The sequence below is a fragment of the Zootoca vivipara genome, chromosome 2 (assembly GCF_963506605.1).
Source record: "Zootoca vivipara chromosome 2, rZooViv1.1, whole genome shotgun sequence".
Taxonomy (NCBI): domain Eukaryota; kingdom Metazoa; phylum Chordata; class Lepidosauria; order Squamata; family Lacertidae; genus Zootoca; species Zootoca vivipara.
This window is the reverse complement of record NC_083277.1, coordinates 3226421-3245258: the sequence shown is the minus strand read 5'-3', so window position 1 is coordinate 3245258 and position 18838 is coordinate 3226421. Positions and strand designations below refer to the sequence as shown.

At 46.1% G+C, this 18838-nt stretch overlaps 2 protein-coding genes and 1 pseudogene across 3 annotated transcripts in view; all 3 read left to right on the top strand.

The window, feature by feature from the left end:
• The first annotated feature begins 2489 nt into the window (after positions 1–2489).
• LOC132591272 (zinc finger protein 91-like) overlaps positions 2490–18838 on the top strand; it is a 56285-nt gene continuing 39936 nt past the window's right edge. Inside the window, exon 1 of one of the 2 annotated variants that reach the window (XM_060269125.1) lies at positions 2490–2554. The gene's annotated coding sequence lies outside the window, so the exon portion shown is untranslated. Of the gene's footprint in view, positions 2555–4049; positions 4549–18838 lie in introns of those variants that run through there. The other variant, XM_060269128.1, reaches the window with a different exon arrangement.
• On the top strand, positions 15285–16534 carry LOC132591289 (zinc finger protein 239-like). Its single transcript, XM_060269307.1, has one exon. It carries the CDS (start codon positions 15469–15471, stop codon positions 16513–16515), a length of 1047 nt encoding a protein of 348 aa, XP_060125290.1. The 5' UTR covers positions 15285–15468; the 3' UTR covers positions 16516–16534.
• Positions 16534–17304, top strand: LOC132591315 (zinc finger protein 239-like; annotated as a pseudogene).

Sequence of the window (18838 nt, the reverse complement as noted above, 5' to 3'; positions counted from 1 at the left end):
TTTAAGTACTTTTTATTTTCTTCTTCCTTTATCTTTCTTGTCTGTCATTAATTTTTATTTAGTTTTTCTTTTTTTAAAAAAAATATTTTATTGATTTTACATAATACAAAAAAGAAAAACATACACATACATATCATTTTTTCCTTCTCCTCCTGCCCTCCCCCCAAGAGCCCTCTCCTCCCACAAGAGAATCCCCTGAGAAGTGAGCAGCCGAAGATGGTTCCTTTTATAGTTGGGTTTCTCCCCCCCCTCCCCCCAGAGTCTCCCCCTGCCACTGAGAAACTCCAGGATACCAAGGAGAGAGTCAGGCAGGTATCCACCCACCTATTGATCCAACTTAACGTATCAAAAAACACACACACCAAAAAAGAACAATAAAAATAAAAACAAAACAAATAACATCCAAAAATTTAAACCTTATCTATTTTCCTAAACATTGTCCCTTGGGCTTCCCTAAACCTCCCCCTTTTTTATTTTCATTTGATTTTTCCATATCCATTTTTGTTACTCATACACTTAACATTTATCTTGACTTTGTATATACATACCAAATTTCCATCCAAATAAGGAGGGGGGGAATTCCATAAAACTAAAAATACAAATACAAAAAGTGACTTCCACTCTACCTTCTTCTGCTTTTTTTAAAGTCGTACTTTACCTTGCGCAGTTTAACGTTCTTTATACATTAGATCATAAGTCCACTTTTATCAAGCATTTTAACAATCGTCTATATTAGCTTTTCATACTTTCGTCTTTCCATCTTATATCAAATATGACTTCATCTACTTGTCTTATTTAATCATACAGTGGTACCTCAGTTTATGAACACAATTGGTTCCGGAAGTCTGTTCATAAACTGAAGTGTTCATAAACTGAAGTGAACTTTCCCATTGAAAGTAATGGAAAGTGGATTAATCCGTTCCAGACGGGTCCACGGAGTACTCAACCTGAAGCATACTTACCCCGAAGCATGGGTGTAATTGGTTCCGGAAGTCTGTTCATAAACTGAAGCGTACTTAACCTGAAGCGAACTTTCCCATTAAAAGTGATGGAAAGTGAATTAATCCGTTCCAGATGGGTCCGCGGCGTTCGTAAACCGAAAATTCTTAAACCGAGGTGTTCATAAACCGAGGTTCCACTGTACATTTAATTTGTTATTCATCTTAAATGGCCAATAAAGAATTTAAGTTTTAGTTACGATATTATTTTCATTCTGCTGGTTTATTCATGTTTCCAAAATCTTGTCCATATATTTCACATATTTCCCCCATTCTCTCTCATACGTTTCATTACCTTGCTGTCTTATTTTTGATGTTAATTCTTGCTCTTGTTGTCACATATAGGAATAATTTTACATCTTAGGGAGCTGGGTATGTTTAGCCTGGAGAAGAGAAGGTTAAGGGGTGATATGATAGCCATGTTCAAAAATATAAAAGGATGTCATATAGAGGAGGGAGAAAGGTTGTTTTCTGCTGCTCCAGAGAAGCGGACACGGAGCAATGGATTCAAACTTCAAGAAAGAAGATTCCACCTCAACATTAGGAAGAACTTCCTGACAGTAAGAGCTGTTTGGCAGTGGAACTTGCTGTCAAGGAGTGTGGTGGAGTCTCCTTCTTTGGAGGTCTTTAAGCAGAGGCTTGACAGGCATATGTCAAGAATGCTTTGATGGTGTTTCCTGCCACCCCATCAAAGCATTCTTGACATATGGCTGTCAAGCTTCTGCTGGACTGGATGGCCCTCTGTTGGACTGGATGGCCCTTGTGCTCTCTTCCAACTCTATGATCCTATGCTTCATCTACCCCCCCCATGGGGGGATCCGTCGCGAGGGGAGCCAAACTTGCCTGGGAAGCGGAAGAAGAACTGGCGCCGCTGCCTGACCTGCATTTCAGGACCCTGATGCGAGTCAGGAGGGGGGTCTCGCCCTCATAGCGAGGAATCAAAAGAGGGGTACAACTTCTCTGCCCCTGAGCTGCGCCCCTCCCCCCTCATTAGCAAAGCCCAAGTCCAAACACCAGCCCCTATTTTTAACAAGTACCCGTAATAAGGACTCTGAGTCTGGACTACCCTTTAGGGTTGTCGTAAGTTACTGTTCCAAGCCCCAAACGCGTGTAACAACTCCGGTCTACTTTGCAGGGCTGTTGTAACGGGGACACCCTAAGCCACGGCCCTGCTTCCCCCCGCCTTGTGAAATGGGTGTGAAAATGAACAGACCCCCCCCTCTCCCGACAAGGGATTAAAGGAGGTAAAGGGGGAGTGGAAGCTGTGCCCCGGAGGACTTTTTTGGAGGTTTTTTTGGGAGGGGGCGTCTCCTTCCCTTCCGCCTCCGGGGATCGAACCTGGGACCTTCTCAGGAAAGAAACAGGATATTCAGAGCTTGTTTGGAAGGAAGGAGGAGAATTTGTGTGTTCTGAGTGGGAGGCGTCACTCATTCCTCCCCAAGGGTCAGTGAGCTCCGCTTCCTAGAGAGGCAGGAAGGATGAGAGGGGGGAGGGGGAGGGGCCGCCATCCACATTCCCGGAAGAGGAGCAGCTCTGCAGAGGAGGAGGAAAAAGAGGTGCAATATATGTATATATATTTGGGGGGGGGATAGAAGGATGCGCTTTTTCTCCCCCTGAATCTGCAAACAGGGCAGCTGGGAAGGGAGGGCAGGATTTGGGGCGGGGGGGGGGATGAAAGGAAATTAGGGGAGTGCTCCCCCTCCCCCTTCCTTCTGTGGATCAGGCGAGGGGGGGCGCCTCGCGTCAGTGGAGAGCACCCAGCCCTTTATATTGTTGTTGTTGTTGTTTAGTCGTTTAGTCGTGTCCGACTCTTCGTGACCCCATGGACCATAGCACGCCAGGCACTCCTGTCTTGCACTGCCTCCCGCAGTTTGGTCAAACTCATGTTCGTAGCTTCGAGAACACTGTCCAACCATCTTGTCCTCTGTCGTCCCCTTCTCCTTGTGCCCCCCATCTTTCCCAACATCAAAGTCTTTTCCAAGGATTCTTCTCTTCTCATGAGGTGGCCAAAGCATTGGAGCCTCAGCTTCACGATCTGTCCTTCCAGGGAGCACTCAGGGCTGATTTCCTTAAGAATGGATAGGTTTGATCTTCTTGCAGTCCATGGGACTCTCAAGAGTCTCCTCCAGCACCATAATTCAAAAGCATCCATTCTTCGGTGATCAGCCTTCTTAATGGTCCAGCTCTCACTTCCATACATCACTACTGGGAAAACCAGGTGATGTCTCTGCTTTTTAAGATGCTGTCTAGGTTTGTAATTGCTTTTCTCCCAAGAAGCAGGCGTCTTTTAATTTCGTGACTGCTGTCACCATCTGCAGTGATCAAGTAGCCCAAGAAAGTAAAATCTCTCACTGCCTCCATTTCTTCCCCTTCTATTTGCCAGGAGATGATGGGACCAGTGGCCATGATCTTGGTTTTTTTGATGTTGAGCTTCAGACCATATTTTGCGCTCTCCTCTTTCACCCTCATTAAAAGGTTCTTTAATTCCTCCTCACTTTCTGCCATCAAGGTTGTGTCATCTGCATATCTGAGGTTGTTGATATTTCTTCCGGCAATCTTAATTTCCTTTATATTACAGGAAAGGAAATCAGAATAGAATAGCGAGCGGGGGGAGGGAAATGAAATGGGAGGATAGATACCCCTCCCCTCCCCCTCCTTGCTCATCCGGCGAGGCCCCTCCGGATGGAGAGGTGGGGGCGCTTGGGAGGAATTTGGCGAAGGGTGAGCCTGCCAGGGGGGGCCTCTGGGCAAAGGGGAGACTTGGGGGGCGGAGGGAGGAGGGCAGAGGAAGTGGGGGGGCGGAGGGATGGAGGGAGGGAAGCATCCCTGGGGGAGGAATCAAAGCCATCTTGGAGAAAGAGAGAGAGACTTGGGGGCTGCCTGCCTTGACTTCTCCCTCCTGCCCAGGAATCTCCTTCGAGTAGACCAGGGAGAGATCCCTGAACAGGAGGCCTGATCCACCCACCCTCTCCTCCCTTGAAGCTCAGTCTTTGCCCTGCCATAAGTCCCAGGTCAGCTCCTGCATGGGGCGCTGGGGGCTGTTATAGAGAGTCTAACCATTGGGGGAAAGAGGAAAGGGAGGAAGCCCCCTTTATTATTTCCACCCTTAGCAGCTTTTGTCTTGGCAACTACAGTCTCACCCACATGCCTGTGTTTCTCTGGCGAAGCATCTAAGGCACGGGTGTCAAGGACAAGGTCTGGGGGCCTAATCCGGCCCGGCAGACCTCGTGATGTGGCCCGCCGCCCGCCCACCGCCAGACCTCACGATGTGGCCCACCGGCCGCGCGGCCGCTGGCCGCTCGCTCACCCACGCAGTCGTCTGACTGCCGCTTCCGGAGGAAAGGGCGGGACACAAAGTTGAATTCGAGGCCTCATTGGCTAGTGGCGCTGCTAATCTCGGAGCGAGGCAGCCCATTGGCTGAAAGTTTTTCCCCAGCTCCGGCGGTTGCGCGGGAGTTGAAGCGGAGCCTGAGAAGCAGCGTCCTGAGCCTGAGGGGAACAGCGGCCGGACGTGGAAAAGGAGCGAGAGGCCGGTGGTAGCGGCACAGAGGTATTTCTTTTCTCCGCTGGAGAATTCAGGGGAGCCTCCCCAGCCAGAAGGTGCAAAAAGTTTCTGGTGATCGTGGGTAGATCTTGGGTTCCTTAGAGGTCGGCAGCCTAAAAGGGAAAGCTCTCCAACTCTTCTCTTTCTCCCCCTCCCAAAATCTCAATAACAATGGGCAATTGCAAGGAGAGCTCCTTCCCTCTTGCCGACAAAGAGCTGGTGTGTGTGTGTGTGTGTGTGTGTGTGCGCGCACGACCGCGTGTGCCTCCATCTTGCCGGCAAAGAGTTCTTACCCGTGCAGGAGGCTCCTGTCCCGTTGCTGCTTTAAAGCCAGCCACAAAGCCAGTGGTCTCCCCTTTCCCTGCTCGCCTGCCAGATGGCTGGCTGCTGCACAGCTTGCCTCCCAAGCCTCCCTCCCTCCCTTACCCCACACCCATCTTCCATCCCTGCAGGCAGCATCTCCCTCCCTTGCCCCACACCCCAGTCTTCCATCCCTGCAGGCAGCATCTCCCTCCCTTGCCCCACACCCCAGTCTTCCATCCCTGCAGGCAGCATCTCCCTCCCTTGCCCCACACCCCAGTCTTCCATCCCTGCAGGCAGCATCTCCCTCCCTTGCCCCACACCCCAGTCTTCCATCCCTGCAGGCAGCATCTCCCTCCCTTGCCCCACACCCCAGTCTTCCATCCCTGCAGGCAGCATCTCCCTCCCTTGCCCCACACCCCAGTCTTCCATCCCTGCAGGCAGCATCTCCCTCCCTTGCCCCACACCCCAGTCTTCCATCCCTGCAGGCAGCATCTCCCTCCCTTGCCCCACACCCCAGTCTTCCATCCCTGCAGGCAGCATCTCCCTCCCTTGCCCCACACCCCAGTCTTCCATCCCTGCAGGCAGCATCTCCCTCCCTTGCCCCACACCCCAGTCTTCCATCCCTGCAGGCAGCATCTCCCTCCCTTGCCCCACACCCCAGTCTTCCATCCCTGCAGGCAGCATCTCCCTCCCTTGCCCCACACCCCAGTCTTCCATCCCTGCAGGCAGCATCTCCCTCCCTTGCCCCACACCCCAGTCTTCCATCCCTGCAGGCAGCATCTCCCTCCCTTACCCCACACCCCAGTTTTCCATCCATGCAGGCAGCATTTCCCACCACCCTTCACCCCACACCCCTGTCTTCTCTTCGTGCAGGCTGCATCATCCACCCCCTTTCCTTCTCCGTAAAAAAAGCTCAACAACTTTGAGCTTAACCCCTAAAAATGGGGGTAGATCACTGCCAGATTTTAATTCTGAAAGTAGATCACTGTCTCTTGGGATTTGGTTACAGGTAGGTAGCCGTGTTGGTCTGGATCGAAGTAAAATAAAAAAATTCCTTCAGTAGCACCTTAAAGACCAACTAAGTTTTTATTTTGGTATGAGCTTTCGTGTGCATACATCTGAAGAAGTGTGCATGCACACGAAAGCTCATACCAAAATAAAAACTTAGTTGGTCTTTAAGGTGCTACTGAAGGAATTTTTTTATTTTTCTTGGGATTTGGCCACCCCTGTAATTAATGGGTTGATTCAATATGAGGAAATTGTATAAGTTCACTTGATGGGAGCAACACACATGAAACCATACAGGTGTCGTAAAAAGGGAGTCAGAGTTTTGCCCATTCCCAGTAATCGAGGCAGCCCAAACTCATAAGGCAGTGGACACATAGTCCTACAGATACAACCGGCCCTTTGAGGGTGACCAAACTGCTGATGCGGCCCCCGATGAAATTGAGTTTGACACCCCTGATCTAAGGGTTCCTACCTGTGCCCAACTCTTTCTCTCCATTCCACCAGGTTTCCATTATTCCTACTATTTCTGATCTCTTAAATCTGTGGGATTTAAGGGATTGGGAAGATTGTTATGGAAATGGGTGGGGTTCCTTCCCCCCCCCCCAGCCTGTGTAATTATTACTACAATTGTTTTATTTATTTATGGATCTATTAGTAGCTTTCTCTTGCCCAGGGCAGCCCAAAGTGACTTACAACCAGCCGTTGTTGTTGTTGTTGTTTAAATAAAATAAGCTTCATTTAAATTCTTTAAAAATTTAAAATAGACAAAAAAGACAAAAAAGAAAAATAGAAGAAGAAAAATCCATCACTCAACAAAAATATAAGAATCCTTCAAAAGAAAATATATAGATAATTAATAGAAAAATAATACACAACTTCCAAAAATAACAAGAAATATATAAACATAAAAAAGAAACTCTTCCCTCCTCCCTCTCTCTTACCCCTTCCCTCCCTCCTTTCCTTTCTCTTCCTCCCTCCCTCTTTCACTCCTTCCTTCTCTCTCTCCCCCCTTCCTTCCTTCCTTCCTTCCTTCCTTCCTTCCTTCCTTCCTTCCTTCCTTCCTTCCTTCCTTCCTTCTCTCTCTTCCCTCTCTCTTCCACCCCTTCCTTCCTTGTCTCTCTTTCTCTCTCACGCCCCTTCCTTCCTTCCTTCCTTCTCTCTCCTCTCTCTCTCTCTCTCCCACCCACCCTTCCTTCCGTCCTTCTCTCTCTTACCTCCCTCCCTCCCTCCCTCCCTCTCACCCCTTCCCTCCCTCCTTCCCTTTCTCTTCCTCCCTCCCTCTTTCACCCCTTCTCTCTCTCACCTTCCTTCCTTCTCTCCTCTCACTCTCTCTCACCCCCTTCCAGGGCCGGCCCTAGGGCTGGGCTGGCTGGCGCAATGCGCCAGGGCGCCAAGCTCCGGAGGGCGCTTGGTTGGGAGTCCGGGCTGAGCTGAAGCCGTCCGGGACTCCAGGGAAGAGCCGAGAGCTGAGCAGAGCTCAGAAAGAGCCCTGCAGTACCTGAAGCTGCCACTGGGGGCGCGGGAAGTACTCAGCTGCTTGGGCAGCGTGAAGGGAAGGGGCGGAGTCCAGCTCAGCGGCGGGAGATTCTTTCTCCCGCTGCGCCGGAACCGCAAGGCCGTCCTGTGCCAGTGCTGCCATTCCCCCGTGCTTCTGCCTAGCACCGCCACCTTCACCCGCAGAGGTAGGCAGCGGGCGGGAGAAGGGCTTGTTGGGGCGCCCATCCTCAGCCCGCCTCCGGGTGCCGCGAGACCGCCTTGCCAGGCCAGGGAGGGGTTTTTGGAGGAGCTTCCCCGGACTCCCTTTCGTCCGGTGGTGCTTTGCTAGAAATCTCTGTCTAGCCGTGAAGATCCCTCGCTGATTTGGGGTCATACCAAAATAAAAACTTAGTTGGTCTTTAAGGTGCTACTGAAGGATTTTTTTTATTTTGATTTGGGGCCAGTCATCCTCTCTGACTCACCTAATGCTACCTTGCAGGGAGGTTGCGAGTTAAAAATGGGGGGGGGTTGATATCTGCAATGTTGAGCTTGTTGAAGGCTGGGCATAAGTGAAAATAATGGCTATGAAAGGAGTTTCCTAAGGGCACTTACTGCCTGTTTTAGAAAGGCGCTTGGCAATTTGTCTGGCTGTAGAATGGGAAGACTTTTTACATGGCCTTGAATGATGTGCTGGCTGGTGACCAAAAGATCGATGATCTTCCTGTTGGCTGGTTCGGACATGTTATAGCTACTCGTCTCTCTAGCAAACTAATGTCTACTTTGTAATGCCAACATGCAGCCTTGAAAATGGCTCAAGAATGGTGCCCTACCATGTTGCATTGAGTGTATTGCTTGTCAAGTGACTTGAATCCTTGAATCCCTTCTTCCCCACTTAATTCTTGCCCTGAGTCCTGTTGTTGTCTAAAATCTTGCAGATTACATTGGTGTAATTTGAAGCAAAGACCTCGCTTTATTTAATTATAGAATGAAATAAAAATGTTGAGATACACTGAACCATCTCCCCTGTAAAGTGAGCATATTAATGCAACTGGAATAATTCTTCTAACTTTTTTTTTTTTTTTTGCTTTTGGGCAGTATCATAGCCAGATGTATGGCTTTCTGCTGTATTTTGGACCAAAGGGTGCATACTTTTGACTTTAATGTTTTTGGTTTTAAAGAAAATAATTTTTATTAAATTTTATAAAATAAAAATTATAAAATTAAATTTTATAAAAAGAAAAAAGTATCCTCCATATAATTATACATTGTTATAACATCCATATTAACAAAAAACAAAAATAAAAAAGGAAAGATTAAAGAAAAAAAGGAACAACATATACATTCCATTTTATCTCATTTTGGTAAGGGACTTCCCCGAGTCCCCTTTCTAACGGTTCATTGTATAACATTCTTGGCAAGTTCTATATCTTATTTTCCAAACCTAATTACAACATCCTTTTCTCAATTTTACAACTCATTATAATATTCTAACCTATTTTCAATTAGATCTCACTTAATTTCTTAACCTGCAACTTCACAATTGCTTATAATTCTCCTAATACATCAATTCTGCAATATTTTTTATAATAAATTCTAAATTTCTTCCATTCCTCTTCCACCTTCTCCTCTCCCCAGTCACGTAGTCTTCCGGTCAGATCAGCAAGTTCCATATAGTCCAGCATCTTCATTTGCCATTCTTCCACTGTAGGTATCTTCTGTGTCTTCCAATACTTTGCTAGCAATATTCTGGCTGCAGTTGTGGCGTATAAAAACAGATTTACATCTTTCATAGGCAGTTCTTTTCCTACTATGCCCAATAGGAAGGATTCTGGTTTCTTAATAAAAGTGTTTTTCAACACTTTTTTTCAATTCATTATAAATCTTTTCCCAGAAACCCTTAAGTAATGGGCATGTCCACCACATGTGATAGAATGTTCCTTCCACCTTTTTACATTTCCAACACTTGTTGTCTTGATTATGGTGAATCTTAGCAAGTTTTACTGGTGTTAAATACCATCTATACATCATTTTCATCATATTTTCTCTTAAGACAGTACATGCAGTACATGCAGTCATGTTCTTCTTCCATAACCTTTCCCAATCCTCTATCATAATGTTATGACCCACATCCTTTGCCTAATCTATCATATCCTTTTTTGTCTGTTCGTCTTTCGTGTGCCACTGCAGCAACAAGCTATACATTCTGGAGAGGTTTTTTGTCTTTGGCTCTAATAATTCCGTCTCCAACTTGGACTTTTCTAATGGAAAACCATTTTTCTTATCCATCTTATACAATTCATTTATCTGATGGTATTGGAGCCAGTCATCTAAATTACTTTTTAACATTTCATATGTCTTTAGTTTAAACTGGTCTCCTTCTTCCACCAGAATATCTCTATATTTTGGCCATCTGGTCTCCATATTTAACTTCTTTTGAGCCTTTGCTTCTAACGGTGAAATCCAAAGGGGTGTTTTCCTTTCTAATAAGTCTTTATACTTATTCCAAACATTGAACAAATATTTTCTAATTACATGATTTTTAAATCCTTTATGACTTTTGACCTTGTCATACCATAAATACGCATGCCATCCAAATACATTATCATATCCTTCCAATCCAACACATCTGTATTGTCTAACAAACACCATTCTTTTAACCAACAAAAGGTAGCTGCATCATAGTATATCCTTAAATCTGGCAGGGAAAAGCCCCCTCTTTCCTTACTATCTGTCAGAAATTTATATTTTATTCTGGGCTTTTCCTCCCTGCCATATGAACTTTGAAAGTACCTTTTGCCATTCTTTACTTTTGACTTTAATGTTTACAGACATGACTGCTATATCTCTGTCAAATGACATTTTATAATTGACATTTTATAATTTCTATCTTATAATTGTTGTTGAAAGCCAAGTCTTAGTTGCAGGACTTGTTAAATGTGGGAAAATAAAATGAAGCTTTTGAGAGTGCAGAAAGAAAAGTACAAGAAAAGAATGTCATTGGAGGAGCTAACCTAACTCTTTACAAATATTTGTATTTAATTAAATGTAAACCAAGCTTTTCAATTTGTATGTTGTGATCTTTCTATAAAATGTTGCCAGAGACAATGAACCTAATGAATCTTAGCTAATTAAAAACACACAAATCTTGACAAAGAAAGGATGCTTTAGTTGGGTTTTCTTCCACTTCTCCGCATAGGCCTTTTAGATTTTTATCCATTTTCCTTGCCAAAATTGACCCATTAGTTCTATAGAAACAGAATTCTGTGCTGTGCTGTCAGTCCCTGTTTGCTTAATTGCATGCATAGGTAGATCATAGAATCATAGAGTTGGAAGAGACCACAAGGGCCATCCAGTCCAACCCCCTGCCAAGCAGGAAACACCATCAAAGCATTCTTGACATATGCCTGTCAAGCCTCTGCTTAAAGACCTCCAAAGAAGAGACTCCACCACACTCCTTGGTAGCAAATTCCACTGACAAACAGCTCTTACTGTCAGGAAGTTCTTCCTAATGTTTAGGTGGAATCTTCTTTCTTGTAGTTTAAATCCATTGCTCCGTGTCCGCTTCTCTGGAGCAGCAGGAAACAACCTTTCTCCCTCCTTTATATGACATCCTTTTATATATTTGAACATGGCTATCATATCACCCTTAACCTTCTCTTCTCCAGGCTAAACATACCCAGCTCCCTAAGCCGTTCCTCATAAGGCATCGTTTCCAGGCCTTTGGCCATTTTGGTTGCCCTCTTCTGGACACGTTCCAGCTTGTCAGTATCCTCCTTGAACTGTGGTGCCCAGAACTGGACACAGTACTCCAGGTGAGGTCTGACCAGAGCAGACTACAGTGGTACTATTACCTTGAATCTAGATGCTATACTCCTATTGATGCAGCCCAGAATTGCATTGGCTTTTTTAGCTGCTGCATCACACTGCTGACTCATGTCAGCCAGGTATCTCCCACCCTGTATTTGTGCCTTTCAAATTTTTTTGCCCAAGTGTAGTACTTTATATTTCTCCTTGTTAAAATTCATCTTGTTTGCTTTGGCCCAGTTGTCTAATCTGTTAAGGTCATTTTGAAGTGTGATCCTGTCCTCTGGGGTATTAGCAATTTGGTGCAAGATGGTGCAAATCTGTTAAGGTTATCTCCACCCTGGAAATTTACACATTTAGTCATTTTTTAGTTCTGTAGTTAAAACGGGGGGGGGGGGGGGTAGGTGATCTCGCCTTGGGCGCAAAAAAAACCTAGCACCGGCCCTGCATGTACACTCTTTATTAAAAACAGATGTACTACAAAATAATATGCAGGCCAATAAAACCACCTCCCCCACCCAGAAGCTTTCAGAAAGCTTCTGAGATTTCACCAGATGCTCCTTCACACTTTCAAGCATTTCTTCACTATCATGAGGGCCAATCACTTGCTTTTTAAAAAGACTAAACCTGAGAAACTTGAGGTACTAAATTCTATGCCTGATAACATATTGTGGCAAAAATTGTGCAATGCACAAAGCCTTGATTATAACAAGTGTAGGAAGCAGACCTGTCCTTTTGACTGCAGAAGCTTGATGAATTTGAAGGCTTATTTCTTAGCTGAAACTGGTCAAATAAGAGAAATAGATGGCTTTTGACACTGTCAAAACTGGAATCCTAAAAAGATCCTGCTACTCATGCAATAAACGGGAACCAAAAGCAGTTTGTTTATGTTTCCTGTTTTCTTTTCCCAAGCAGAGATAATATGCAAGTGTGGTGTCAGCTCCCTAAAAAAAAGGGAAAGGGGGGGCCGCCGGAGGGATCTTCGGACCACGGCGCCGGATATGCTTAAGACGGCCCTGCCCCCTTCCTTCCTTCCTTCCTTCCTTCCTTCCTTCCTTCCTTCCTTCCTTCCTTCCTTCCTTCCTTCCTTCCTTCCTTCTCTCTCTTCCCTCCCTCCCTCTCACCCCTTACCTCCCTCCTTCCCTTTCTCTTCCTCCCTCCCTCTTTCACCCCTTCCTTCTCTCTCTCTCTCTCTCCCCTTCCTTCCTTCCCTCTCTTCCCTCTCCTCCTCTCTCTTCCACCCCTTCCTTCCTTGTCTCTCTTTCTCTCACACAACCCTTCCTTCCTTCCTTCCTTCCTTCCTTCCTTCCTTCCTTCCTTCCTTCCTTCCTTCCCTCCCTCCCTCCCTCCCTCCCTCCCTCCCTCCTTCTTGAGGCTGTCCTGAAGGTCTGCTTGCTTTACAGCAAGGCGAGAGGAGGGATGGAAGGGAGCTCCTTCCACCCCTCATCCCAGCCTTTTAGAGGAGGAAAACCAGAAAAAAATTTTTTTTCTTGTTTTCCACCTCTGAAAATGAGGTGCGTCCTATGGAGCATGAAATACGATAAATGGTGCTGGATGATTTGGGAATGTGTGCAGCTGAACTGTATCAGGAAGATCTTGGAGATCATGGAAGAAGGAGGAAATGAAATACAGATATTCAGCATTTTCAGAAGAGGGTGAAAAAGGGGAAAGTGTGTCCAACTAGATAAGACTCCCATTATCCCCTGCGACGGGGTGAGCTCCCGTTGCTCTGTCCCAGCTCCTGCCAACCTAGCAGTTTTAAAGCACATCAAAGTGCAAGTAGATAAATAGGTACCGTTCCAGCAGGAAGGTAAACAGCGTTTCGATGCCAGTAAAGCGAGAATGAGCGCTGCAACCCCAGAGTCTTCTGTGACTGGACCTAATGGTTAGGGGTCCCTTTACCATTACTTTGTGTCCAACCACAATTGGAGGGTTAGAGATGTCTCACTTCAGCATAGAGGTTTCCTCTAGGGCAGCATTCCTCAACATTAAACATTAGGAAGAACTTCCTGACAGTAAGAGCTGTTCAGCAGTGGAATTTGCTGCCAAGGAGTGTGGTGGAGTCTCCTTCTTTGAAGGTCTTTATGCAGAGGCTTGACAGGCATATGTCAGGAATGCTTTGATGGTGTTTCCTGCTTGGCCGGGGGTTGGACTGGATGGCCCTTGTGGTCTCTTCCAACTCTATGATTCTATGATTCAGAAGATGATGATGTGGGGAATAAGGGGAGGTGGGGTGGGGTGGGGTAGTGGGCTGAGACTTGAAAACACATCCTCCTCCGTTGCTTGCATCCTCCGCCCTTGTGCCTGTCCCTCCTCGCCTCCCCCTGCATCTGCCTGCCCGCTGTCCACCCCTCGGGGTCAGCCCCAGGCAAGGAACCAACGGCGGTAGGGGCGGAAGGATAAAACCTAACGTCCATCCTGGAGCTGTGCGCTGAGGGGGAGAATGAGGTGGCGGTGAGAGGAGGCTCCAGCGGGCATGGAACCGGCTCCTCCGGCCTCTGACTCAGGACAGGCAGGCGGTAAGGGAGGGGAGGAGAGGTAGGAAGAGAGACGGGGAGATGGGGAGGGAGCGCAGCCCAGAGCCGGCTCCACTCGCACTCTCTTGTTCCAGGCACCGAGGCGAGTGGGAGAAGAGAGAGAGTAAGAGGCTGCCGCTTTCTTTCCGTGCAGGGAGGAAAGCCCCACGCGTCCCCACTCCCTGGACAGAAAGAAACACGGTCACCATATACGGCAGGGGTGTGGCCGTGGCCGTTTTTGAGCTCCCCCCCCCACCATATGCGGAGACCGCAGATCTTATACCTGACGTATAAGACCCCCAACTTTTGACGAGATTTTCCTGGGTTCAAAAGTCGTCTTATACGCTGGGATATGGTAATACCCTTCCCCACCCTCGCACTATATATAAGGGTCTGGTGACTTCTGTTTCAGTGTATCTGAAGAAGTATGCATGCACACGGAAGCTCATACCAAATACAAACTTACTTTGTCTCTAAGGAACTACTGGAAGGAATTTTTCTATTTTATTTTTATTTTTTATCTAGACCCTAACTATAAATCCAATGTGCCCACACTCGGCAAGGGTGGGGAATTATTTTGCAGAGGATGAAGAACTTCATGATGAACTTAAGACCCTGATGAATAGTGGGCAGGTTCATGGACAGCAGCTCCCTTTCCTGTCAGAAACCACTTTTTATAAAAAGTAATCCCCACAGTTTAACCATATTCTAAGATAATGCTGCTTCATTAAAGTTGATTAAGGGTTAGGAAAGACTGATGATGCATTACCATTATTTAAGATTATTTCATTTCCTTTCCTAAAAATTTAGAACATATGCAGGACAGGATAATGTACGAGATGTTAAAATAAGAGCAAGTGCTAATTGATGTGTGTAATATTCCGGAATTAAGATTGCCGGAAGAAATATCAACAACCTCAGATATGCAGATGACACAACCTTGATGGCAGAAAACGAGGAGGAATTAAAGAACCTTTTAATGAGGGTGAAAGAGGAGAGCGCAAAATATGGTCTGAAGCTCAACATCAAAAAAACCAAGATCATGGCCACTGGTCCCATCACCTCCTGGCAAATAGAAGGGGAAGAAATGGAGGCAGTGAGAGATTTTACTTTCTTGGGCTCCTTGATCACTGCAGATGGTGACAGCAGTCACGAAATTAAAAGACGCCTGCTTCTTGGGAGAAAAGCAATGACAAACCTAGACAGCATCTTAAAAAGCAGAGACATCACCTTGCCGACAAAGGTCCGTATAGTTAAAGCTATGGTTTTCCCAGTAGTGATGTATGGAAGTGAGAGCTGGACCATAAAGAAGGCTGATCGCCGAAGAATTGATGCTTTTGAATTATGGTGCTGGAGGAGACTCTTGAGAGTCCCATGGACTGCTAGAAGATCAAACCTATCCATTCTTAAGGAAATCAGCCCTGAGTGCTCCCTGGAAGGACAGATCGTGAAGCTGAGGCTCCAATACTTTGGCCACCTCATGAGAAGAGAAGAATCATTGGAAAAGACCCTGATGTTGGGAAAGATTGAGGGCACTAGGAGAAGGGGACGACAGAGGGCAAGATGGTTGGACAGTGTTCTCGAAGCTATGAACATGAGTTTGACCAAACTGCGGGAGGCAGTGGAAGACAGGAGTGCCTGGCGTGCTCTGGTCCATGGGGTCACGAAGAGTCGGACACGACTAAACGACTAAACAACAACAACAACAAATATTCCTTTGTTCTCTTCCTAGAAACCAAGTAGGAGTTTCTCTCCCCCCCCCCCCGGTCATGAAAAAAACAATGGAGAAGGCAGTCAAAATTCTGGTGGGCCATGTCCAATGGGAATAACAAAGAAACCATTTAAATACATGGAGTGTGAAAAGAGAGAGGATAAACAATCTGAAACTATGGAGAGTGGAAAGAGCTTCACTGACAGTGGAAAACTTAGAATTCATCAACGGACTCACATGGGGGAGAAACCATTTCAATGCGTGGAGTGTGGAAAGAGCTTCAGTCACAGTGCACAGCTTAGAATTCATCAACGGAGTCACACGGGGGAGAAACCATTTCAATGCATGGAGTGTGGAAAGAGCTTCAGTAGGAGTGAAAACTTTAGAATTCAACAACGGAGTCACACGGGGGAGAAACCATTTCAATGCATGGAATGTGGAAAGAGCTTCAGTCGGAGTGGGAAACTGAATTCACATCATCGAACTCACACAGAAGAGAAACCATTTCAATGCATGGAGTGTGGAAAGAGCTTCAGTCACAGTGGACAGCTTAGAATTCATCAACGGATTCACACGGGGGAGAAACCATTTCAATGCATCGAGTGTGGAAAGAGCTTCAGTGTGAGTGGAAACCTTAGAAACCATCAACGGATTCACACGGGGGAGAAACCATTTGAATGCATGGAGTGTGGAAAGAGCTTCAGTGAGAGTGGAACCCTTAGAATTCATCAACGGACTCACACAGGGGAGAAACCATTTGAATGCATGGAGTGTGGAAAGAATTCCAGGCAGAGTGGACACTTGAGAATTCATCAACGGAGTCACACGGGAGAAAAACCATTTAAATGCATGGAATGTGGAAAGAGCTTCAGTGACAGTGGACAGCTTAGAATTCATCAATGGAGTCACACAAGGGAGAAACCATTTAAATGCATGGAGTGTGGAAAGAATTTCAGTCAGAGTGGAAACCTTCGAATTCATCAACAGAGTCACATGGGAGAGAAACCATTTAAATGTCTGGAGTGTGGAAAGAGCTTCACTGACAGTGGACACCTTAGAATTCATCAACGGAGTCACACAAGGGAGAAACCATTTAAATGCATGGAATGTGGAAAGTGCTTCAGTAGGAGTTGGCAACTGAATTCACATCATTGAACACACACAGGAGAGAAACCATTTAAATGCATGGAGTGTGGAAAGACCTTCAGTCAGAGTGGAAACCTTCGTATTCATCAACGGAGTCACACGGGAGAGAAACCTATTGAATGCATGGAATGTTGAAAGAGTTTCAGTCGGAGTGGACACCTTAGAATTCATCAACGGAGTCACACGGGAGAAAAACCATTTAAATGCATAGAGTGTGGAAAGAGCTTCACTGAGAGTGGAAAACTTAGAAACCATCAACGGACTCACACTGGGGAGAAACCATTTCAATGCATGGAGTGTGGAAAGAATTTCTGTCAGAGTGGAAACCTTCGAATTCATCAACAGAGTCACATGGGAGAGAAACCATTTAAATGCATGGAATGTGGAAAGAGCTTCAGTGAGAGTGGACAGCTTCAAATTCATGAACGGAGTCACAGACGAGAAAAACCGTTTAAGTGTATCGAGTGTGGAAAGCGTTTCAGTCGGAGTGACCACCTTAGAATTCATCAACGGAGTCACACGGGAGAAAAACCGTTTAGGTGTATTGAGTGTGGAAAGGGTTTCAGTCAGAGTGGACACCTTAGAATTCATCAACGGAGTCACACGGGAGAAAAACCATTTAAGTGTATCAAGTGTGGAAAGAGTTTCAATCAGAGTGGAAACCTTAGAATTCATCAACGGAGTCACACGGGAGAGAAACCATTTCAGTGCATGGAGTGTGGAATGAGCTTCACTGAGAGTAGAGTTCTTACAGAACATCAACAAACTCATATAGGGGAGAAACCATATAAGTCCTAGGGAAGAGTGTAAACTGCAAGCCATCAATTAACTCAAAGAAGAGAAATGGTTTAAATAGGAGGAGTGTGGATTCTACTTTGGTTATTATGGAATGCTTTTTAGAGTATAGAAGCTGGTTCTATCTGAGTTGACATTTCCTCTCCTATCAATAACAGAAAATCAATCTTAAAATGCATGTAGCGTATGTGAGCTTTTGCTCTTCGTATGTAACATTGTCTAGACATGTATTTAAAGTAATGGAGGCGGAGCCAAGATGGCGTCGTTAGCAGCAGCCCCATTCTGAGCTCCGCGTTAGTAATGTGGTTTTATCAGTTTTTATCAATTCTCATTAACTTTCTATCAGTCTATAAGGCTTACAAACCTTATTATTTTTAACCTGAATTTGGTTTGGTAACTTACAACTAGCTATTAAATCTACAAAGCCGCTTATCAGAAGATACTCCTTCCTGGGAGGACGCCAAGAAAGAAGGAGCGGCCGAATATCCAAGAAACTAAAGGCAAGTTCTGCTTCACAATTATCCCCCGGCACAAGCCCTTTTCCTCTGCTGCAACAAACCCTCCTGATTTAATAGCCATTTACAACACCTCTGAGGGTCTATCAGGGTATTGGAGACATTCTCAACTTTTTCTGCTTGTATATATAAGGGGGAAGGCTCCATAGGACAGCAAGCATCAGAAGCCTTAAGCTGAGAACTTAAGGTGGAAAGTTGGGAGCAATAACCCTGGAGGCTCTAACAAGCTGAGGGACAAGCATGAAACCTTGCATGTAAAACAAGCTGTAGCCTGAGATTTGAAGGCGGGAAACTGGAAGACAGGCATGCATAATCTGTCACGTCTGCTCGTGATCAACCTAATTGAAGGGGGAGGAAAAAGTTTAAACCCCCGGGACTAAGAGACTCTAGCAAACTGCTCCCAATTACTCCCCCCCCCCATACTCAATATGGTTGTCACAGTGGCCTGGGTGGGCTACTTCAGAGTAACAACTCCACACAGCTCTGCATTTTATTCTTTTATTGGTGCTGTGTATTTACAGTGCTAAAGGCAGTGCTATTTACAGAGATTGACACATCTTATCAGTCTTCTGCAGTACCTCCGAATGGAGGTTGGCGCGTTTTTCTCCAGCACAAAAGCTTGGGGAGACCCAGCCTTTTCCCCCGACGTTTTTTGCGCAATTCCGGAGTCGGTGGGATTGGCCTTCCCCCCTTGCTCCCCCCTTCCTGTCCCACCTTGGGCAGTGGCTCTGCTACCTTGCCTGAGCCTCGGACACCACTTCCTGCTTCTCCGCTTGAGTCGGAACTCTCCCTGCTTTCCCCAGCGCTCGGAGATGGGCTGGAGCTCAAGATGGGAGGGACCTCCCGATATCCCCTGTCCCTCACAATGGTCTTTACAAGAAAGAACTATATGGACCTGGGAATTGCGCCAATATCACCACAGGGAGAGTTGGAGCCCCGAAGGAGGCAAAGTAAAATCACCAATTATTTCCCTCATAAAGAAGGGAATAACAATCCACAGTGCGAGAACACCCTAAAAGAAG